This window comes from Geospiza fortis, unplaced genomic scaffold (genome assembly GCF_000277835.1).
Source record: "Geospiza fortis unplaced genomic scaffold, GeoFor_1.0 scaffold53, whole genome shotgun sequence".
Classification (NCBI taxonomy): domain Eukaryota; kingdom Metazoa; phylum Chordata; class Aves; order Passeriformes; family Thraupidae; genus Geospiza; species Geospiza fortis.
The window spans coordinates 7,380,874-7,396,811 of NW_005054305.1; the positions used below are offsets into that span (position 1 = coordinate 7,380,874).

The 15,938-nt window shown below is 39.2% G+C and overlaps 1 protein-coding gene across 1 annotated transcript in view; it reads left to right on the forward strand.

Moving 5' to 3' along the window:
* Positions 1–15,938, forward strand: part of SPIDR (scaffold protein involved in DNA repair) — a 148,725-nt gene that overhangs the window by 110,991 nt on the left and 21,796 nt on the right. The window contains exon 7 of the mRNA XM_031066600.1: positions 9,401–9,559. Within this exon, the coding sequence (XP_030922460.1) occupies positions 9,401–9,559 (159 nt within the window). The remainder of the gene's footprint in view (positions 1–9,400; positions 9,560–15,938) is intronic.

The window sequence follows — 15,938 nt, forward strand, 5'->3', positions numbered from 1 at the left end:
AAAAATAAAACAGAAATATTTTTCTTCTCCTCTTACAGTTTTTCAAATCATGTATTTTTTTTTATTATAAGTAGCTAAATCAACAAACTTTACTGACCAGGGATCTTAAGCACACTTTCATTGTTGACTTTCAGAACTATTTGAACTCTTGAGTGCTAAAAATTAAAATTCGCTCTGGGAAATCTTGTAGCTTTCAGTGGACTGGGTTGAAGTCCCCAATAAGAAGTAGTTAATAGGTAGACTGTGGTGACTCCAGCAAAACAACATAATCAATTCCAGCTGCTTTTCTGATTAATCACTCCTATTATTGGAAGTCAGAGACTCCATGAATTTGCACAGTAAGCATATTTTTTGAAAAGGAGGATAACAGTTTGTTACCTTAGTTGCAGCCAATTAGTCTGATTCCTCTTTTTTTCACCTCTCAGAGAAAACCTGGGAGCAGCCACCCCCCTGCTCAGTAGCTGATCTCTATTCCCCAGGTACCCTGTGCTCCAGTGGCAAGGACAACAAATACCCTGATTTTTTTTTTTTTTTTTTTTTTTTTTGTGTACCACTTTTGCTTGTTCTTTTCAGAAATGAAATAGTTAAAGGGGATGAATAGAACATTCTGTTTGGGACTTCAGTTTTCCAAAATAAAATATGTAAGTGAGGGAAAGGTTTCATTCAGTTTTGGCATCGCTTTGTTAAGCCAGTTTAAGCCAAGAAAGATTGTTATTCCACAATGTTTGCTGATAGTAGAAAGTTTACATATCAAACTGCTTTTTTTTTTTTGTAGGGGAAAGAAAAAATCTGTATGAATGTAAGGGACTGATCTCTTATTTGCTTTGCAGAAGAGATTGTTCTGTTAACAACTCATCGAGAAAGAAAAAAAAAAAAGATAAACAGGATTAACTGTTTACTTTAAGTGAGCTGAAGTCGGGTTGTTTTTCCGAAGAAGAACACAATGTACTGTTGTATCTGGTTTCCAGAGTGGTGTTTATCATAATTCCTCCTGCAGTGGTTGGTAGAGTGCTGGGAAGGCTCTCCGCCCACTCGCAGCTCGCTCCCTTTCCCTCTCCCATTGAGGCCTCCGGCCAGGACTGCGAGATGCAGAGGGCTGTCCTGTGTGATCTTTGCTGCCTGACACGAGCTGACATTGACCGAGAATAAAATAACAGGGGCCGTTTCCTAGAACTCTCAGTGGACTGCTGAGAACTGCTACCATAACTCCTGTAAACACACAAACACGCTCCCTCTCCCTCATTTAGAAACACACCTAGGACAGGCAGCCACTAACAGGGCTAGAGGAAAACAGCATGAGTGGAAAACACACCCGGCAAGCCCTGCGAGAAGGCAGAAAATTGCCTTTCTCTGCTGGGTAGGGAGCCCTGGCAAGCCTGCACTTCTGCTTTTCTTCTTGGCTCTTTGCTCTGCCCTTGATTTTTGATGAATGTTATACTTTTCTGCTAGTTCAGTGGGATGATGTGGCACTGACACAGCAGAGTGTCTTATTTAATACAGCCACAGCTGTGTAAGAAATCCTGCGGGGTTGCTAAATTTCATTTACCTTTCACGTGCCATAGGAAATGCATGAGCAGTGCTATACTACCAAGAATGCAATTTAGGATCATCTGTGCCTGCTGAAATGGGCAGAGGTTTTTTTTCATACTCATTGTATGTTGATTTTTTGTTTTTAAAATAAAATCTTCCAGGATCCCATTCATGGTACTACTTTTTTACTTACTCTGCTGTTCAGAAGTAAATCTGGTGAATCCACAAACAATACAGTCTTGACAGATAAGGGACCCCGGCACCACTGCTACTGTGTTCTTGCTTCATTCCAGATGCTGTAGAGCCCTCACTGTGGGCTCTGCAGGGCAAGCTGAGAGTTCTCTGAGTCTTGTAGTGTGAAAGAAATGAGTTGATACTGAGGGAAGCCCTTCCTCTCTAGATATACACATACATATATATAGCCTCCTCCCCTAACTCAAATGGCATCTAGCACACATAATAGGCTTTGTGGACCAGCCCTCCCAGATACAATCATGTTATTCAGCTATTGCTTTCAGATCAGTCTTTGAAGACAGGACTTTTATTCTGATTTTTACGTATAAGGAACTGAGGCGTGGAGGAAACGCAGCGCAGCAAAGATGATGTGAAACGCTGCCAGAAGCAGCAACTGAATGCTGATTTTCTTGGAAAGGGGGGTGCTGAGCACCTTGCAAGAGAAGATCTTTTTGGCAGCACCCCGCCAACTGTTGGAATTCTTGGATGCCAAAACAATAATTACAAAGTCTTGAGATTAAAAAAATAAACAAAGAACCCCTCCTCAGATTCATAGATAAGTACTTGAAATGACTGGGTGGTAATTACTTGTTATATTTGGAACATAATCTTTCTATTGGACATCATCCATAAGAAAGACTTGCAGTTTTCAACTGAGCCTGTGAGTTTCTTAAATATACATTTTCACTCTTGATTAGTAAATTGTGACATGCAGGAAAATAGTATTTTTTCTGAATTGTATACTGAAATAACCAAGGGGTTGTGATGGGATTCCATGCTGAAGTAATGGTACACTGAAGAACCTGAGGAGGGTGTGCATCATTATTTTTCTTACCAACTACAATTAACAGTGCAGTGGGTGAAACATGCTGGGGTGATCTGCTGTGCTTGCTTTTTTTGTTACCACTCAAAATTGGTTTTCTTTGCATAACAAGCTGTATGGAATGGATCTTAGCAGAAGGACCATAATTTATGTCCCATGGGGGGTTGAGATGCCAGGGGATCTGGAGGGAGGAAGGCCTTACTGCTCCATTGTGGCCTAGCCTTTATACAAACTTTTAGGCAATACTTAGGAAGTTATTTTTCCTTAACTCTCTCTGCCTTCCAAACCAGCTATCACTATAAAAATTGACTTACATGGCATCATTACTTTGGATCTAAACTATGAATGTAGAACAACTTGAGTATTCGTTTTGAATCTGACATAGGCGAAGCTGTCCACGATACTGCAAATATTTTTCAAATGCAACTCTGTAGCTGTTTGAAATTACAGCTTAGGCTCTATATCGTGTTTGAGTGAATGTCAGGAATGTCTTTTTATGGTTTTGAATGTTTTGTTTACTTTTGAGAGAAATTCCATGTACAAATAAAACACACACATCAGCAGTTTCATTCAAAAGTGCACTTAGAGCCAGTGTCAGATGGAGAGTTTAAGTTCATGTGGTGTCATGTGAAAACTTTGTATAAGAAATGGCTTTTGCAGGAAAAAATTTGTCACATGTGAAGCCATGGTTGTCATGGCAAGTACAAAAAGCTGGATTTCGTGCTACACCAGTTCCTGACAAGTTGCATGTAGCTCCCACCAGGCAGGTGGTGTTCCATGTTTTGAGTGGGAACATTTGCAGTGCAGTGCCACCCTGTTCTCCAGCAGCACACTGAGCATTGCAAAGGTAGCTCTGCTGACACCCTTGGCTCATGCAGGTCTCTTCCTACGCACAAAAGCTGTTTCCCACAGAAGTGCTGCTTCTTCAGGCCACAGGCAGAAAATAGTAGGTGGAAGGATTAACATGAATGAAGAAATGGAAAAAGCAATCAGCAGGCAGGAGATCAGGAAAGAGCTTGTGGAAGTGGTATTTGATTTTCCAGTTTGTGTTGAACTATGTGATGATTCAAGGAAGAGAATAAAAATAAGCAACAGTTATCTTAAAACTTACACTCTCCATTTTTTAACATATGTATAAAAATTGTCAAGAAAGCAAGGAAAATCGAAAATGGGGGACTTGGTATAGTTACTGTAGTGAGTATTTATAAGTGTGTTACAGAAATCCTGTGCTAGGAGGTGTCTGCAAAAATAAAAGTTTCCTTTCCTGAGACCAGAGAGGCCTCTGCAACATATTTTCTATTTGAGATGCTGAGATAAGACTAGGTCATTGCCCTGGTGATACTCCAATCACATGTGCAGTTTCCACCAATACTTCTGCCAGGTCCAGCACTCCAGAACTGCCTTTTTCTTTCTTTCCTTCTGGGCCCTTCCACAGTTGCCAAATAAGAACATACATGATCACAAACTGTACTTTTCAGTAGTTTTTAAGCTCCAGTTTTCAAAGCAAATTATCACTGTTTTGTTCATGTCAGTGCTTCAAACCAGAGCATCAGGCTGGGTGCTAGAAATGTCTGTGCTTGGACCATAATTCTTCTTCCAGCTTAACATTCCCCTTATAAACTGGAAATGATGGTGCTTGTGTTTTCCTGTGTACCTTTGTTCCTCTGCAGCCTAGGCAGAGAAGGAGATAGCTACCGTCATCATTAATTTGTATTTGTAGCATTCAGTCCATAGTTGTGTTCTGTAGAGCTTCATTCACTTTTTATTGACAGCAAATGGTATGGATTTTAAGCAGAAAACTCTAAATCTTGTGTCTCCCTGAAGAAGGCTGCAGTGGGTACATTCTTTTCAAAAGGGAGCATGAAGGAACTTATTGTATGCTTTTAACAGAGAAATACTAGTGTTAAATAGGATTATAGTATATAATATATAAAAAATAGTATTAAATTAAATTAAAGTAATATAATATAAATATATAATAGTGTTAAATATAGGAATGTTAGTACTGAAAAGGGGAAGATGGACAGTTGTCCCTGTGCTCTGAGTTTGATTTTTCAATTACTATATGGGTATGGTGAATGCAAGGAGTAAGGATAAATTAAACCCAGCTAGGGTGGTGTCCTGCAGGTTACAATTTGAATCTGAGCCATATTAGCAGGAGTAAATCAGCTCCACCTTGAGACTTGACCAGACAAGTTGCTGGATTGGAGTTGTGTAGGTAGTGTTGTGCCTCTGGTGATGCAGGGAGAGGGGATTTTGTTTGTGTGTGTTTATGTTCGTGTGCTTTATGCCTCTGCTAGGACCGCACCTCACAGAGATAAGAAGTCCTTCTGACAAACAAAACAGCAGCAGCTGTCTCATGGATGGTGAAGATAAAGAATGAGCAAATATCAGAGCTAATACAAGTCAATTAGTTTTCAGGCATTTTCCCATTCCCCCCTTTCACTTCCAAAGAAAGAGCAACTGAGGAGGTCTGTGCAAAGTGCTGCAAAGGTGGGGGTGTTGCCAGCTTGCCTGGCTGTCCTGCTCCTCGTGCTGTACTACTCAGCTTAGCTGCCATGGAGAAGAGCTGCCCTGGGCCACACAATTGTCCTCCTACCCAAGGCTAAAACAATTACTTGTTGGTTCAGATCTGCTCATGACAAATTTCTGCTGTTTGTTTTCCCGAGACTCAGTAAAGGCAGTGTCTGTGTAATCAGTCTGCTCTGGCCTCCCTGTGCTCTCATCTCCTCTCCAGGCAGATCTTCCTTGTCTTATTCTTTTCCCCCAACTGCTGAGGAGGCTGGAGGTGACCAAAAATGGAGAAGATTTTCATTGCCCTTACATTTTCAGAAAGTCAGCTGCTTGATAAAAGGCAGCAGTATGGACAGAGATGATTTTTCATGCATAAAAACATATTAGTAAAAGAAGGGCTTACCCTTTACCCATGAAGAGTGACTAACTGGGAGAAGGGCATGGCATTAATCCTGTAATCCTCTCCAGATTTCTACTGGGAGACATTTTGTCCTAAAGATCAGCACAGTCATAGAAATAATGCAGAGCAATCAGTCTCATCTTCCTCCAGCCCCCATCCTTGCTTCTGGCTATTAGCAAATTAACAAAATCTTCCCAAGCTTTTGCATGAGACTTACTGTGTCATTACATAAAGAAAAAAAAAAGGTAACTCTGCCTCACTTCTTATCATTCCCTATCTTCTCCCCCTTTGCTATTACCAATGTGTCATACTTCACCTTTTCCTTAGTCTGCATCTCCTACATTTGTTCCTCTACTGGCTTTCCTGCTACCCCTCTCTCCAGGAGTGAGTTCTCTGCTATTTTGCGTGAGACATTTCAGTTTCCAAACCCATATTTTAAGTTGAGGGTCTTACACAGGGTCGCATCCCTCTCCCAAAAATAAAGATATAATTTATTTCCTCCCTGGACAAGCACCACTCCATTAAATTGGAGATGTTTCCAGTCTTTTTTTTAACATTTCAGTACTATGTATGCTGACAAGGCATTGGTAAAGGTATGTTTAACCTTATTAACTGATACAAATCCAAATTTTATGAAAAAGAGGTATTTCCTATGGATGTGCACAAAACATGAATGCTGAATTCCTGGGGGGCAGATACTCATTTTTGCTTTGCAGCTTGTCTCATAATTTTGATATTTGGGTTTTCATCATGGTAGTGAGGTTCAAAGCGGGGGGAAAAGTAATGGGACAAGCTGTTGGCTTTAATCACAGTTAGACTGCCTGCTAAAAATTAATTTGTGAGAACATTTGCTGTAATATGAGAGCAACTCTGCAACATGGGAAAATAATCCAAATGCACTGTTCTTGGAATAAAGTGAAATCAAGGACAAAAAGAGTACTGGTAAGGAAGTTAAGGTCCTGAATCAAAGGGCTCTGAATGCAGCTGAACTACTGTCAGTGATGCTGACAGCATGTACAAAATCCATAAGAACAGAACCAGTTCCAGAGAACAGGAGGGTAGTTCTCCAAGTGCATTGCTAAATCTCTTGTGGTATACAGCTGATTTCATGATAGTCATTAAGTGGGAAAATCAGTTGTCCCTCAAACACCTATAGCATTTCAAGGTTTTGCCATCATTCATTGATACTGTTTGAAAGGGAAGCAGGGAAAATGTGTTTGGGAACTTCTATTCTTGGTGTTGATCTGGGATATTTCTTTCTTAGTCTGCAGTTGGGTGTCTGAAGGGTTATTAATGAAATTCTGACTTCCAAGTGAGTGAATACACACATTTCATTTTAAATGCATCATGCAGAGAAACTGTGACTACCTTCTGGATGCTGTTAAGAGCAAGTGTAGTAAACAGAGTGTCTGTCTGTGCTTGTGTACGAACCTGACAGAGCTAAGGCACTTGGAATCTGCTGCTCTGTGTTCCTTCATGATGCCAGTGATCATGAATGTATTCCCAGTGTGAATGGGGACATTACTGACAGAAGCCTCCAATGGCATAGTTCTTCTCTGCATTGAGCATGGCCATCAGATGACCATTCTCCTGTCTTGTGACCTGAGATTTCTGCATACCTTGGACAGCTGGAGTGGGAGCTTCAAGGAAAACACATCCTTGCCTAGAAACGGTACTCCATCCAAGAAGGAGTTTACTTTTAAAGAGTTGATTTTCAAGAAACTCAGATGATGCTGCTGGTGATGATGATTTGGCTACAGTATTTTTTGGTCAGATGAGTTTCCTGTCCTAGCCATTTATGTGCCACCACAAAGGAATGGAAATCTGTGGCCAGGGATGCGGGGAGTTAAGATTCCCATGTCTGACAGAAACCATCTCTTTGCTTGACTTAAAAGGACTTGGAAAATGCTCTTTTACTGACTGATGTCTTCAGCACCAACCAAGCTAGTTTTATTTGGGCAATTAACGTGTCCCAGAGGACTTAATATGACCCTGGTGCCAGCTAGTCTGAGACTTACTTGTGTTCAGTTATGTCTCACTAAAGATATGAGAAATTCCAGTGATCAGTTAAGAGACTGCTGAACTGATCTGATCTGAGACACTAACTCAGTTGGCCCTTCGTGCTCTGAGATACAGAGGCCTAATTTTTCACAATTAACAGTCAACATTTTGTTAACATAGGCAAAACTGTTTGGTTTGTTTTTCCGGTTCCCCTCAATCTGATTTTCAGCAATGTTCAGAGAATATGAACTCTGGTTTTCCAAACATAATATCATGGGGAGTTTCAGTCAAATCAGTTAAAACTCAGGGGAGTTCTTAACTGAATTCAAAGTCCTAACATGGAAAGCAGCAGGCAAACATAGTGCTTCTAATTTGTTTTGGTTTTTTTTCTGATGATGACTGGGTTTGTATGGGACCTTTGTAGCTGGAGGTATGGGGAAAATATGGGAGTCTTTGTTTGTACCCAGTCCTATCCCTCCTTGCTCCTCACAACCAGCACCAGCATTTGAAAAAATGAGGACTCTTAGCTGGTGCTTGCACAATTGCTGATGTCAGAAGGCCTTTGGGGTTGTATCTTGTATCAAAGTCAGCCTTCTTGAGGGTCTAAGCTGAAGTTAGGCACTTCATAATGAACAAGGAAAGTGTGATTAGGGCTCTTCTATGTGCCTGCATTTCCATGTGAAGTAAATACATGGATTTCTTCAGTGTAGGAGCTCATTTAGTTTGAAATGTATTTTATAAAGGTATAATGACTGCTGTTGAATGCTTTCAGGGTGCATGTACGTTACAGGATGTATTCCAAAAGCAGTTGGAGTTGGCTTGCTGGGAACAATGGTGCCGCTCTGGGGAGGGTAGTTTTGGCATGTGCCTTTGAAATGTACTGAATTCTGCTGCCTGGTGCACCCCTGAGTTTTATTTGGAAACAAAAATGTGTGTGCTACCCTCAAAGGTAATTTTTGTTTCCCTTTGAAAAGTTTCCATGCTTAACTGTCTCTTTCTGAGGCAATTAAAACCAGTCTTGTAGACAGGGGCCTCCTTCCTCCAGCCCTGCATGATTCATGCTATCGTGGCTGCTCATCTCAGGTGCAGAATCTTGTGAAATGTGCTTTTGACTATCTAAATGTATGACATCCACTGATTTTGCCTTATCTGTTATAACAGTACTATCTTCTCAAAATGCCATCAAGTTGGTTAAGCAATACTTCCCAGCCCTACAGCCCCTACTTCCATAGATTTTAATCAAATTGTTTGTTTAGCAGGTTCTTTAATTACCTTCTTAAAATAGTTCCTTTGGGCTTCATACCCAACTCTCAGTATACTAATCTCCAGTTTTATGTTGTTTTGTATAGTTTTGTTCTTTAAAGAAAAATTGATGTTTCACTCTTTTTTTCATCCTGAGGACTCTTTTTTAAAAAAGAGCGTGGGAAAATGTAATGCTTGCTTTGCCAGTCTCGGTGATTATTACTTGTGAAATATGTTGCTTTGCTTACTTCTAAGCAGAATTTTTATATTTAAACACACACGTATTTATGTTTCTGTTGTTGTTCTGTCTTTATTGTAGAATTCACCTCAAGTAAGGCAAAAACTCAACTTTCTTCAATTTTAAGTACACAAGCCACATAGTGGATAGCAGTTAATTAACCTAATCCCCAGTGCAAGCCTTGTACTCTTTGTTTCAGTCATGCTTCTCTGCTTCATGGCCCTGTTATGTCCTGAAAATGTACATGAGAAAACCTTTAAAGGTGTTGGGTTTGTTTATTGATACGTTACTTGATAGGAATTCTGCAGATAGTGCAGAGGATAAGCCCTGTCCTGAAGCTTGTAACATCATTTTCAGAACTTTGCTCACTGGTTTGTTATGAACAGATGCCAGTGAGTAATGGAGGAATGTTTTGCAGGTTATGCCTCCTTGTCCAGGATGCCTATGGCATGTTCAGTGAAGTGCAGCTGCAGTCCCTGAGTTCCACAGATGACGTCGAGCAGTACTGCAGGAGATGGGAAGGAAAATCTTGCTGCTTAGCTGGAATGAAGATTTTGCAGAGAACTACAAGAGGAAGGTGAGAACAATTAATGGAAGAACATGTTGCTTGCTGTGACAGGCAAAGATGATCTGCCTTTTTAATTATTTCTGTGACCAACATTCTTTGGAACAACTGAACCTGGCTTTGTTCAATCAAATGTCCTCATTACCACTTTTGGTGGTAATCCTGCTGTGCTTGAGCCAACCATTCTCCAAAATGAGCTTAAATAAGCTAATGCACAAATACACACTTAGCAGAGTAAGGAATTTCTGTGTGCAATATTCCATAAAATATGAGTGTGTTCTTCCTCTTCAGTAGATTCAGAGACTTATAAACATTAGTTCATCTCCCTTTCATTGCAGAACTTCTTACTGCACTAAGTTTTTCTACTGTGCTGCTCAGTATGGATCGAACTTTCAAGCACAGACTTTCCTTTAGTATCTTAGAGCTTAATTCTGTTAAATCTGAATGGTTTTAGAACCACGGATTATTTCTTAAAAAAAATAGTCTTGCAAATCTTAAAGCCATTCTTGGTTTGGAATAAGAATGCCAATAGCTTTATAGAAAAATTCCCCCAGGTAAGTAACAAATTGACTTATGGTACGTCTCAGATTTTGCTTATTCTGTGATTCCTCTTACATTCTTCAAATAAAATATCTTTAGTCAAGAAAAAAATTAAATAGATCAATTATCTTACAGAGTATCTTTCTAAGGAGAGTGATACAATGTTCTCATGGGGACCTGTATAAATATAATTAGATTGGTTCAGTTCTCAACATAATTTATTCGTACAAGCATCCGATCTAGATAAGCCTTTGCTATTAGAATGGCTATGGTATTTCTGCTGACACTTTTTTCCTGTTGAAAAATGCTGTTTCATCAAAACCAGAATGTTTCATGGAAACATTATCTATTTTGGAGACAGCTTTGTTGGGAAGATTTTTTTCAGGTCCAGAGGGAGTGAATATGCTTTCTCTTATTCTTATTTCATGAAGACTTTGAGAAAGTCTCATTTTTGTTTCATATTGGAACAAAAACAAATTTCAAAGCTTTGAAATGTTTAGCAAAATGGAATTGTTGTTTTCCAGCCAGCTCTATTCAGTATGCTTTTCTTTTTATGTACTTGCAGTGTTAATTTTCAGAGCCTTTGGATTTCAAGCCTACTTGCATTTTTATGGATCTTTAATAACAAACACGTCTTCTTATTTAATTATTTTGTTGGCTTTTTTTTTTCAAGTTACATTTTTTCCAAACAAATTAAATAATGGCTTTGGAATTCTGGATACAAATGAAGTTTTACAACTGGCTGCTGGTGCTTCCAGTACTCTGGCTAACTAATAAGAGACAGACTTTTTCTAATGTAAATTCTGTTTCAAAGCAGCAGTAACTTACTTCTGGCTATTCTGAGGACGTTCAGAAGACACACTGCTGAAAATGCTGGTGGCTCAGCTGGAGCTGTGCTGGTGGTAGCCCTGCTAGGGAACATTAAAAGAAAATGGGTATAGTGTAGCTTCAGGGACAGTGCAGCGGTTAAAACGTGATTTCATTGTACAAGATGGGTGGGTGGATGGGGGAATTGTTCAGGGATTATGTTTTTTCTTAATTGTTTAAGCCTAAGTTCTGCTTTGTGACTTTTTATTACTTTTAAGTGTTTGGGACACATTCTAGGTGTGATGGAAACCACAGTAAAGCCATAGCTGAAAAGAATATGAGGGAATACTTACTCTCAGAGAGCGTAATTAAGCTGTAGAACTCATTGCCACTGGATAAATGGATTTCCAGAGCCACTGGTGTATCCAAGCACATGATGGGTTATGCCTGTGAGTGCCCAACCTTGGCTTGCAGCACATGTGTGAGTAAGAACTATGTGGTCTGCCCTGCAAGAAAGACTGCTGTGTTTTTTTTTTTTTTTTTTTTTTTTTTTTTTTTGAGAACACCAATTACTTTTTGGAAGGAGATGGCTTTGAAACTGTTTGCTTCCTGGAGTCTGACAGTGGCTTTTAAAGTGGATAAAAGGGAAGCAAATATAGGAAATACAAGGGGAAAAGTAATGACTTTTCCCATCAAAGTGTGTGCCTTTGAAGCACATGATCTGGAGAAAGCCAGGAATGGCTAAGATCCCACATGTTCATGTTGTCCCACAGTCATATGGATTGTAATCAGAGACAGAGTGCTTCCTCAGTCCCTCTGAGAGACAGAGGACATTTGCTAATAGATACAAGAGCTTCTCAAGAGTTTTGCATCAATAGACCGCTGTTACTGTTCAAAAAATTTTCCAGGCCATCATCCATCCTCAAGTATTTAATTTGAAGTGCTATTTGACATCATTCCAGTAAATGCAATCTTAAAATCACTCTTGTAAGCTGAAGTTTCATTTCAAGGACTAAAAACCTATAAGCTTACGATAAAGGGTTTTTTAGACCCAGGGGAAACCCAGCTGAACACATTACTTGATCTTTGGAATGAACCTGTACTGTTAAGGAGTGCTAAAGAAACTAAACACATTTCTTCTCTGATAAGAAAACACTTGTGTTCCAAGAGAAAAGTGGGATAAGAACTTACACAACCATGTCCTGTCTTGACAGAGATCAGCTCTATGAAAAATTTGAATGATGATGTAACCTTACATTGAAACACTTTTAATGTTGAATATTGCTTTTCAATATGCTTTGACGAGTAGTAGGGTCTTGTAGAGGTCGTTTGAAGGTTTTTTACTGATTTAGGTGCTTTTCAGAGCCAGACTCTTACCCCACATAAAGCACACTCCCCTAAACCATCCCTGTAAGAAATCCTTCCCTTTGCAGTGCAGTAAAGGAAGTGGTGGTTCCCTTTGCAGCCCAGTTTCTGGCAATCCTGTAAGACAGAGGGACATGGCTGAGTCATGGCAGAGTTGCTTGTTCAGTGCCTGATTTCCAGCAGTTCTTCTACTCTGTTTGTGAGCCTGCTGGGTAAAGTAGGAAGCAAGAGTGTGGCAACTGACTGAACTTGTGTGGTTCAGTATCTGTTTCCTGACAGCTTTTCTCTTCACCCTCTCATCCATACTTGTCACCTAGCCTTTCCTACAACTATTCCTTGGTCTGCATGCTTAGATTCAGCAAAAAAAAGAAGAAAAAAATTACAGTGGTTTAAAGGGAGAAGACTGAAAAATATTCACTGGTGGTGTTGTTTTCTTAGAGGCTCTTGTTCTCACCCTCACCCTCCCACTGCCTCATGTGTCAGTCTTAAATTCAGTCCCTTGAGGAAGAGGAAGTGAGATTTTGGGGGTGTGCTGCTAGAGGCAGGGATGCTGGTGAAGAATCCATATGCAGCGCATGCAAGCCCCCTGGTTTTTAATAGGTCCCAGGCATGTTTCAGGTATGTCAGGTATAACTAGGAACTAAATGAATGCAATTAGATGCAGGGGCTGAGCACTCACTAAAATGCCTCAGGAGTAAATAACTTATAAATTGTCATAGTTCCTGCTTCCTACTGGAAATTAATTTCAATGATCTGAGATAATCTTTGGAGTTAGAGACCTGTCTTTATCGACAAAAAAATACTAATTTTTTTTTTTTAGCCCTACCTGGAGTTCCACACATAATAATAATTTGGATTTTGACAATTTGGGTCTTTTCACCTGATTTTCCTACCATTGAGTTGTTTTACTGCTGAGTATAACAGAGGTACCTGCTTCTTCTCTTTATGCTTTCTTATGTGTTAGAAATATGAAGAGTTTCTCTGCAGTAGAACAGAAAGATAACAGCAATTTTAAAATGGAGGGGGGAGGAAGAACACAGGGTGTCAGCACAAATTTTGTCCCTAAATTAAAAAAATGGTTAATAATCTTCAAAAGAGGAGGCAACTGCTGCATGTAGAATGCTAAAATCTACACTGGTGTTGGATAGGCTAAAAGACTTTGAAGGATACATCAACTCATAAGCTTTGACTTTTGAGCCAACATTTAATTCATGGCAGGCTGTATTATCTGTTGCATTTTCCTCTGCGGTAAACAGGCTCTGAATATTGAGCTCATCAACCAGTGCTATGTTTTTCTGAGAAATTTCTGCATTTTCAAATAAAGCTGGCTTCTGTTGTTTGTCATTTAGAACTTTCAAATGTTAGGCACTGAAATGTGAAATCTCCCTGTATGTTTGTAGTGGTCACTATTGTGCTTGAGGGTTTTCATTCTTTTCTGGGTTTTTTTTCCCCTTTTTATTTGAATCACATACTTCTCTGACCTCAATTTCTCTCATTTTTTCCCCTTTACTCTTCACTTTATACTTTCTCTTCATTTTGTTTTGCCCTCAGAAGAGAGGACCACTGCTAACTGCTGCACAAGTAAATGTTTCAACTGCTAGCCATTGACAGGAAATGTAATAGTAAGAGCCCTCTGCAGAGCAGGGAGGTCAGAACTTCCTTCCTTTGGTTTTCCCTCCTCCAAAAAGACTGCCATCTACAAGATCCACCCACGTCTCTGGGTTCTGAGGTCCTGAAGCATTTCAATAATTTCTGTGGTTAAAAGTTGAGTTTCATTTAAAGCATAATTTCAGTAATCACATTGAAGTTTTGACTGTATGCGTTATTTTTATATTCATTTCTATGGCTGCTTTTGTATCAGAAATGAAATTTTTTGTTTCCTGAATTTTCTATTCTTTAATAAACATGGACTGCATGTATCTTAGTGCTTGTGTCATTAATCTATTCAGTTATCAGCACTGGAGAATAATATAGGCATATCCATATTGAATCAAAAGCACTTTTATGTTATCATTTCAGTGACTTCATGTAGTATGCGTAATTTCTAATATACTGTAGAAAATTGAATTACTAAAGTATGTAAATCATTCAACTATATGATTCCATATATCTTAACAAAATCTGGGGGGAGAAAGAGGTCAGCAGCCCTTCCTCCCTGTTCGTACTTTGACAAAGATGCTGGTTTAGTAGGCTCAGATTTTTACCGTGTGATTTTGTTGTTTTTATTACTCAAGACTAAGAAAATGTGGTGTTGCATAGTTTGTGCACTCCAAGTCTTAGTAGGTCAGTTTAGGGGAGGGAGGGAGCCTACAGTGTCAGCTTTATATTTGGATTTCTTGTCCCTTGACAGTTGAAGTTTATGCAGTCTAGGTGATTATTAAGGAATTTCTTAGTTTTGCACAGAGGGCTAGGAGTTGATTTATTTTTGATTTCTTAATAATTGAGACTGACACTGCCAAAGAAAACTGGTTTGGTTTAGACAAAAAGTTTAAGAAGTAGGAGAGGAGGAAGCAGAGAAGTTCCAAGTCCCGAGTCCTCAGAGCAGAGCTGTGGAAGATGTTGGAAGAGAATCCTAGCATCTTTCTGTTCCTTGCTATAAACCTTACATAGTGCTCCTTTTTTCCTCTGTTTATGTGCCTTCTTTTCTCTGATATTGCTGATATTTTCTCCCTCTAGTATTTTCCCTTGAGCCTGTTATTATTATTAAAGTTGATAAATCCCCCAAACTATAAGCTGCATGTTAAAAGTTGGATCAGGCGCGGCAGACACAAAGTTCTTGGACCAGAACTGTAGCTGAAACTTCATGCTTTTGAGAGAAATAAACCAAATCTTCTCATTAGGTTATGAAATAAGTCGTCAGGTCAGAATCAGTGAAATGCAATTTTGAAAAATCAGAGTTGTTTGACTTTTGAAACACAGCTTGTATGAAACAAATGGAATTTCCACAGGATCAGAGATGTTCTGGTAGTGTAAATACTGGTGTATCAGTCATGCATTTAGCCTGTTTAACAGTATTGTATCTTTAAAATTCTCTGCCTGATGTCTGGGTACACAGGAGGCAGTTTGCATTTATGGATACAGAGAAAAGATATACTGAAGTTTAGCAAAGAAAGGTTAAGAGAGATGTCTTGAGGACATTGGCTAGTAAAAATAATTAAGGACACAAAAAACCCCAATTTTGCTTATTATATACACACACATATATAAAATTGTATGCACAGACATATATAAAATCTGGTTATATATATAAGCAAAACTTGAAGATGTGAGTTTATAGAAGAGAGGCAAACCTACCTGTCACAAGTCCAAATTTCTGTGGAAATCTTTACTGTAACACTCCACTGGAGTTACTGGTAGTCTTACTGTGTTGGTGTTAAACAGTGGAAATATACATATTTGGGATGGGACAAAATTTGTTTTACCAAACCCAGAGTTGACCCTGGCCTGGAAAGTAGAGAGTTGAGTCTGTCATTTAGAACCTCATAGATTATTTTGTCCTTTTCCTGCTATAGATTCAGTCTTTTTTTTCAAAGTTATAGAGTACTACAATAGAGCCCTAGTCTTTGAAGTAAAAGAAAAAAAAAGTTATTCAAAATACTTTACATGTTTATTTTTCTCTTTGATCCTTGAGCCTCTTTCTTTTCACTTCTGACTCTGCTTTTTCTTTCTTAGAAGCCTG